Genomic DNA, 8527 nt, shown 5'->3' with positions numbered 1-8527 from the left:
GAACAATCTAACTTAGGATTCCTTGTAACTGTTGATAGCTGGGAAACACTTTGCATGTGTCATTCTATGTTCAGTCAGTTTCCACTGTGATGACAAGATTGTGCAGTGTTGGCTTATATTATGGAAACACGACTCAAAATTTGAATTATATCATCTGCTTGTTTGTTTGTTTGTGGTACTAAAAGTACTCCAGGCCTTCTATGCCAGGCAAGGCTTCTATCATTGGTGGAAGCATGGGCCTTGGATTTTTTCCTCTGACTGGATTGTGCCACTGTGATCCTTTGCCTCTCCCTTTCAAGTGTCACTGTATCTGGCTAAATATTATTGAAAATTATTATTTTTTATTCTTCAAAGACACAGAAAGAGAAATTCTCAATTTCATATGGAAAAACAAACAAAAAAACCCAGGATAGCAAAAACCATTATTAACAATAAAAGAACTTCTGGGGGAAATCACCTTCCCTGACCTCAAGCTGTACTATAGAGCAATAGTGATAAAAACTGCCTGGTACTGGCACAGAGACAGGCAGGAAGATCAATGGAATAGAATTGAAGACCCAGAAATGAACCCACATACCTATGGTCACTTGATCTTTGACAAAGAAGCCAAAAACAACAACAACAACAACAACAAAATACCATGAAAAAAAGAAAGCATCTTCAATAAATGTTGCTGATCTAACTCACAGTCTGTATGTAGAAAAATGAATATATATATATATATATATATATATATATATATATATATATATATAAAGTTACACAAATCTCAAGTCCAAAGGATCAAGGACCTCAACATAAAACCAGATACACTGAATCTAACAGAAGAGAAAGTGGGAAAGAGCCTTGAACTCATAGGCACTGGGGGAAGTTTCTTAAAATGAACTCTAATGGCTCAGACACTAAAAGATCAACAATTGATAAACTGGACCTCATAAAACTGAAAAGCTTCTGTAAGGCAAAGGACATAGACAATAGGACAAATCAGCCACCTACGGATTCGGAAAATTTTTTTCACTAGCCCCACGTCTGAAAGAGGGCTAATATACAAATTATATAAAGAACTCAAGAAGCTAACCTCCAAAAAAACCAAACAACCCAATCAAAGAATGGGATATAGAAGTAAACAGAGAATTCACAACAGAGGAATCTCAAATGGCTGAGAAGCACTTAAAGAAATGTTCAAAGTCTTTAGTGATGAGGAAAACACAAATCAAAATGATCCTGAGATTCCACCTTACACCAATCAGAATGGCTAAGACCAAAACCTCAGGTGACAGCTCCTATTGGCAAGGATGTGGAGAAAGAGAAATACTCCTTCATTTTGGTGGATTTGCAAACTGGTACAACCACTCTGAAAATCAATCCGTTGGTTCCTCAGAAAATTGGAAATAGATCTACCTGAAAATTATTTTTAAGCAGTTGATACAACATTGAAACACTACTTACTTCTCAGATTCTATATTTATATAGGATTTAAAAAAAACCAAAATTACCTTCAGAACCAATTTGTAAAGGTATTGCATAGCATTTATTTATTGGACTCAGGGCCTTGGTTTCAATCTTTACCACCAAATCAAAATGGGAATTATTTCCAACTGTAGGTTTTTACATACATATTCATCTGATTATTTCTTATCACATTAATTATGACCTCACACTGTAGCATTATGTTACAAGAAAATAAACTAAAAAGTATCTGAAGACTTTTTATTATAGAAAAAGTTATAAATAATTATTTCTACGATCAAAAATTCTAAGATGTTATGGGTTATATTTTAAGAACAGACTTCCATAAAGAAGTTCATTGGTTTTCTAGCTCAATTTTGTTATGCATATAAACAGCTCTTAAAGAAGAAAGAGATGCATGATGATAAATAAGGATGTAAATATATAATGCATGTGCTATGCATATGCAAACAATTATATGTTTTTGTATTCAATATTGTTAAGTTTGAAAAGAAGTAGGTCATGATACAGTCCAGTATGACAGAAGAGTGAATTTATAATTTGGTAATATAATAAATAGTACTTTACCCAGGTGAGCATGAGCCCTATCTGTAGTCACAAAGCCTTGTAGATAGTATCTAGCTATTGTGGTTTGGTTATGGTTTATCTTCCAAGGTCCAATTGTTGTGTACTTGTTCTTCAGTGTGGAGATGTTAGAAGCACAACACCTTTTGAGTGGGGATGGTGAGAGAACTAGGTTATTGGGGATGTTGTTCTTGGAAGGAGTTGGTGTAGTTTTTGTGGGACCAGTCAGTTAAAGGCTGACAGTTCTTGTAAGAACTTGAGCCAGGTAGTAGTGATATTTGCCTTTAATACCAGCACTCGAGAGGCAGAGGCAGGTGGATCTCCTTCAAGGTCAGCCTGGTCTACAGCGTTCTAGGATAGCTAGGATTACACAGAGAAACAAAGAAACAAATAGACTAAACGTGATACTTTGGCTTCCTGTCTTACATTTGGTCTGTTTCTTTAGAACGTAATTTGCCTTGTTTCTATCTGTCATGATATGGTATGGCAAGGAAGGCCATCTTCAAAGCTGGAACAATTTTGCTGGGGCTTTCAGATTCCAAACCTGTGATAACTAAGCTGTTTTTCCTCATGTAGATGACGCACCTCCAGATGTTCTGCTGTAGCATCAGAATGCAATGACAGGGATACAGTACCTGTATTATCTTTCTCTCCAAAACTTGTAACATTAGAGTATTATGAAGATGAGAGTCTGAGGGAGGTACATCATGTAGTGATCAATCAAGCTCATGTAAAATAAGGATATTTTGTGAAATTGGTACCATCAAGAGGAGCCTCAGGAGGTTTGCCAACCAAATGTAATACGTCCCAAATGGAAAACTAAAATACAGATGACATTGAAGTGCAAAGATAAGACAAACTGAATAGATTTTGTAGTTAATAACAATGTTTGGGTATTGGCTAATCATAGTTTAAGATAGCAGCAGAAGGGAGAACTGTGGAGGGAACAGCAACAGGAACAGAAGAACTCTAGGAAATACTTATTCCCTTTCTGCACAAATAAAACTGTTCTTGAACGTGTCCACAGAGGACAGGCTTCCATGGCTCAGTGAGTAAAGGGGCTTGCTTCCAGATCACCGACCAGAGATCAATCTCCAGAACCACGTGGATGGAAAAAGAAGAAACTTCCACAAGTTTTTCTTTGACCTTTCATATGCACAAGTAAATGACTGTTAGAAATACTGTTGAATGTATATTGATTTTTAAAAGTGCATTTAAAGGATAGAATTATTATCACCTCTTCCTGGAAAGTCTGCAATTAAAGCTTACATGTTTTTATTCCTTTTATTTGCAGAAACCAGGGGAAAATATGTAATGAAATGTTCACTGGAAAAAAACATAAAAGTATGAAAATCACGCTTCATCTTTCCACTTAGCATTTCTGACACTGTAAATGTTTAATTTGTTCTATTCTTGCCTGGCACACTCTCTGTGTGCTGCCTAGTCTTTTTCCTCAACTTATCATGGACATGTTTCTGAGTCCTTAGCATAATTATAATATCGAGTGTATTTTTATGAACTTTGATGCATATTTTCAAATTTCTATAGAAAGTTAAAGCAGATTAAACTCCTCTCACAATGTCTTAAAGCATAGAAGTGATAAAATGGGAACAACTTTAACTGGGCTTCTCTTGGGAATTAAGTAGATCTCGATGTAGAGAGTAGTATTTCCCTTGAAAACAACTGGGTGGAAATACCACGAATGAGTCCTTACACTAGAACAGTAGTGTAGACAGTTTTACACAGTGTGTTGTTTGATGCCTTTGTTTTGTTTGTTTGTTACTTTATTTTTTCAGAACAGTCTTGCTGTACAGCCCAGGTTAGCCAGGGAATTTTGTTGTATACTAGGGTGATACTCAGAAAGTCTTCTGTCCTAAGTATTGAGGTTGCAGATGCTCAGCACCATGCCCAACTTTTACTTACACTTAAAAATGGTTGTTTTAAGAAACAAAGTGAAAAATTATGGACATAGCTCTTGTCAAAGTGATGAGAGTCAAGAGATAGTGTTTCATTTAAAGGACACATGATTTATATAATTAGAGAAAAAGATGAATAATATTAACATAAGATAATAGATACAAATGTCTCTGTTTAATGATTTCAAAACCAAGTACAACCCATTTTATTTGCTTGTATTATCTGCTAGATCCTATCCAAACTCGAATTATCATTCTTTTCAAAATTTAACAGTTGTTTGTTGAACTTTTAATAATGCTTAAAAATCTTTTTGTTATCAGAAATATCACTAATGTTAATGAAAATAATATAAGAAGACATAATTTCAGTGCCATTGTCCACCTTTGGAACATTTTAATACCTTTATGAACACTGACCTATTTATAATTGCATAGTAATTTTAAAATAATCTTCACTTATTGTAATCAATAACTTAAAAACTCACTGAAAAAACCCTCAGATTTCTTATTACATATACTCACAGGCTAAAATTATGCTTCTCCTGTTTTATTATAAAATTTGGTTAACCTTGAAAAGTTATTAAAAATCTATTTAGCAAATGACAAGAAGTTAAGATATCTTTTGTAACTAGATGTGGTGACGCATGCTTTGCATAATAGCACTTGAGAGGTAGAGGCACATGGGCCTTTGAATTTGAGGCCAGATTGGTCTACAAGTGGATTCCTGGACATCCAGAGCTATACAGAGAAACCCTGTTAAGAAAGAGAGAGAGAGAGAGAGAGAGAGAGAGAGAGAGAGAGAGAGAGAGAGAGAGAGAGAGAGAGAGAGTGTGTGTGTGTGTCTGTGTGTCTGTGTGTGTGTGTGTGTGTGTGTGTGTGCACGTATATATGGTGACATGGACAAGAGCAGCATATCTTTTAAATGTTTTATTTTGCTAGGCAGAAAAATATTTTTGAACACAATATGTTTGATTTTAATAGGAGGGAAAAGTTAAAACAGTATCGTGCTTAAAATATGGGGAAGAAAACAAAGGACAAGTTCCTTAGAGCAGAAGAAAAGTGGCTTAAGCCACTTTTAGCCATTTTGAACACTAATTTAGTGTTCAAAATAAAATGATGTGTGATTTTGGCAGTACAGGACAAACAACTCTGAGAGAAGTGTTTGCAGTATGGTAAACTAACCCCCTAGACATTTAACCCCCTAGACATTAATCGGGTGATTTAAATGCAAAGGATTCCTAATAATAAAGGCATACAAGTAAAGCAGTTCTCTCTTCCCCCAAAGTATGTGTTAGGACTATGGACTTTTTTCTTATTCTACTAAAAAAGAAAACAGAAATAAGGACAAAATGGTATTACCTTTGTTCAAAATGTAATACACAGATATGCATATAAATTATACGTACGTACATAATTTTGTATATATGTTGTCAAAGTTCTTGGTAATATCATTTGGGATGGATGGGCCTGTGCATAATTTTAAATGAAAAATACTTTCAGGGCTACTGGATCATATTGATAATGTTCACATCCTAAGATTTGGCATTTTGGTGTGACTGAATCAACAATAATGGCTGGATAAATGGCTAAGGGATTCAGACCGCATGCTGCTTTGCAGAGTACCTGGCTTCAGTTCCCAGCCTGGTGGTTTACAGTCACGCATGATTACAGTACTAGGGGATCAAATGCTCTGGACCAGCATCCCCAGGGCTCCTCTATGTTTATGGCACTTGCATATACTCTCAGACACAAATAATATATACAGAAATCCTTTAAAAAGGTTATTCAATATTTATCATTTGGAAAGCAAGTGATTAAGTTGGGGAAGTATTTGTACATGAATTTTGTGGTTTCAAATCATTCAGGAAAAATGGTGGAATATCACAGAAAGCTTGTTTTCATAAGCAGATTACCTATGGTTCCCATTATTAAAATTTGTGACTAAACACCAACAGTATGTGAGATATGAACATATTTCTAAAGAGAATCTTAAACAGTGTATTGACTCAGATTTATTGATGTGAGATTATTAAAATTTCATAGGCTGGTAAAGTCTCCGTGGTGCTGGGACTCTCCTTCCCCTAGGTTCATATTCTGTGCTCTTGTGTGACTCCTGATGTTCCGATGGTAAAAGGAGCATTCAGTGAAGAGATACTTGTCTGTAATTATAACCTTATAATAATTCATACATTTTAGATAAAGGTTTTTGCCATGGTGCTTCAATGTAAAGTTTTTTTTTTTATTTTAAATATGTATGTCAAAACTATTTATATTGCCATTTATCTATACATTTGTATAGATTCTTGGGTTTTTAGCTTTAAATTTTCACTCTATTCAAATAATACAGTTTGGATAAAAGGTACAGTTTGGATAAAAGGGGTTTAGATTTTTTTTTTTTTTTTTTTTTTTTTTAGTTCATGGAATCTCTCCCAAGGCCTTGCACGTATAATGACTGGACTGGGCTCTAACCTCTTATAGCTTATAGTATGATGTTAAAATGAATTTTTTCCAAGAATGTTTATGGCTTATATGGTATAATAGAAATATACCTATATTTGTAGATGATGCCAAATATAATCAAACATGAGTTTTTATATATAACTGTTCTCTTAACAGGTACCATTGTCAAGCTTGGAAACATTAATGATCTCACAGAAGTCTGAAATTGAGTATTTACAGAAGAAACTGAAAGTGGCAAATGAAAAGTTAATGAAGAATAGATCTTGTGACCAGGATTTCTCAGAGAAGGGGATTGAAGGAAACCGCAAGGTAGAGATGTAATCATCTTAATCGTTGTCAGGAGGAGGCTGGCCAGGCATGGGAGGCGTCAGAAAGAAATGAGTTGCATGCATTTCTTTCCTTATATATACTGAAACTAAAAACCTTTAATTTTTGTTAAGGATTCTTCAACTACCTAATAGAGTTTATTGTAAAAGGTAGTTACTTAAATTTCTAATTTTAAATTCAAGGGAAATATATATTATAATACTTTTTAGTTTCTTATGATATGTAAAGTACAGGACATTGGAATATCAAATACTAAAATATTTCAACCTTAATTTGTTTTTGGTTTGGTTTTTTTATTTTTATTTTTTAGAGATTTAAAGGATAGCAATAAAGATAAAACAGCAAAGTTTTTATGGCATATTTCTTTATATTCTCTGGTGTTTCTTTTTTTATTTTTATTTTTTTTTGGTATACACTATATATTTATGTTATGCAGCAAAATATACTATAGAATATTTATATATCTATGGAAATATCTATATACTATAGAAATATCATAGCCTATAAAGGTTATAGATGTGCTAAGGTAACCTTTTCCCTGGAGGAAGGTGTTTTGACCGTTTCCCCCTCACACCTGTTACATGAGCAGTACTTCCTGGAAGCACAGACCCTGTGCTAAGTATGATTGTTTGGGGTTCCTGTTTCCTTCTCGATTTTTAGTGAATGAACAAGCTGTCCTAATAAAGGAAACATTTTCAATGAGACATACTGGTGGAGCCATGGCATTCTTATCTGTGCCCTATATATTGCTAATATTTTTCAGAAGTGTGGATCTTTTTTCATTTATCACAATGTCACTTCCGCCCTTTTCAGCTCTTATCATTTTGAAGTAGTTTCTCAAGCCTTATTTTAGTGAACAAAAGCATTCATAAAATTAAAAATCCACATTTGGTTGTTTGCTATACTGCTGAAGTTTGAAAATATACTATTTGGATCTCCAAAGCCAAGAAAAGGAAGGAGAGGCACATTTTAGATTTTTTCTTTTTCTTTTTTGTATGGACATGCATAAAAGGGGAACACTGCTGCCAGGTTTATAGTCATTTTCCTGCATTCTGTCTCCAGATTGGTATATGGAGCTACATAATATAAACACACATTTTTGTCTCTAGTTAGCCACATTACAGTTAATGACCATATGGTCATTATGGTATAAGATCTACTGTCTGTTGTATTTATATTCCTCAAGCATATTGTTCCTTCAACTTCACAGTGTGTTAAACTATTTCAAAGGGGAAAAAATCCTTTCCCTCTTGTTTCTGGTTGTCCTATCAAGTGTAACCTTGGACCCTTATAGAGCAATTAGACCAGCCTCTATCCCCTCCTTTGTAATGAGGTTTCTTGCATTTCTGAGTCTATAACCCTTTAGTCTTCCCTAATGGGACATCATTATTCTGAAAGAAACAATGTAAATGTAAATGAATATTCTCATTAACGAGTCACAGAGAAACCTTTAGCTGTAGCACTGTGGTAATTTCGCTTGTTATTTCTCCGGTATTCCATGCAGGACTTTTTTTTTTTATAATTCATTATTAGTATTCAAAATTACTTGTTCTTTAATTTTGCATGTCTTTCATAATCCAGTGTCTCAGCCAGTTCAACCATGTCCTTGTTTTATTCTCGAGGAGCCACCTGTGAAACGTTCAAGGTCTTTGTCCCCAAAGAGCAGTTTCATGGACTCTGAGGAGCTAAGGAAGCTTAAAAAGGCTGAGAGAAAGATTGAAAACTTGGAGAAGACGCTACAGCTAAAGGTGAACTTTAAACCATTCCTTTAGTCATACCCATTCAAAGAT

The 8527-nt window shown here is 34.4% G+C and overlaps 1 protein-coding gene across 4 annotated transcripts in view; it reads left to right on the top strand.

The window, feature by feature from the left end:
• Nucleotides 1–8527, top strand: part of Cntln (centlein) — a 240402-nt gene that overhangs the window by 103994 nt on the left and 127881 nt on the right. For 3 of the 4 annotated variants that reach the window (XM_034503722.2, XM_076934700.1, XM_076934701.1), the window contains exons 9-10: nucleotides 6567–6719; nucleotides 8360–8485. In XM_034503722.2, coding sequence (XP_034359613.1) covers nucleotides 6567–6719; nucleotides 8360–8485 — 279 coding nt within the window. The remainder of the gene's footprint in view (nucleotides 1–6566; nucleotides 6720–8359; nucleotides 8486–8527) is intronic. The other variant, XM_076934702.1, reaches the window with a different exon arrangement.

This window comes from Arvicanthis niloticus, chromosome 5 (genome assembly GCF_011762505.2).
Source record: "Arvicanthis niloticus isolate mArvNil1 chromosome 5, mArvNil1.pat.X, whole genome shotgun sequence".
In the NCBI taxonomy this organism is placed as follows: domain Eukaryota; kingdom Metazoa; phylum Chordata; class Mammalia; order Rodentia; family Muridae; genus Arvicanthis; species Arvicanthis niloticus.
The sequence above is the reverse complement of the archived record's forward strand: the minus strand, read 5'-3'. Positions and strand labels throughout refer to the sequence as shown.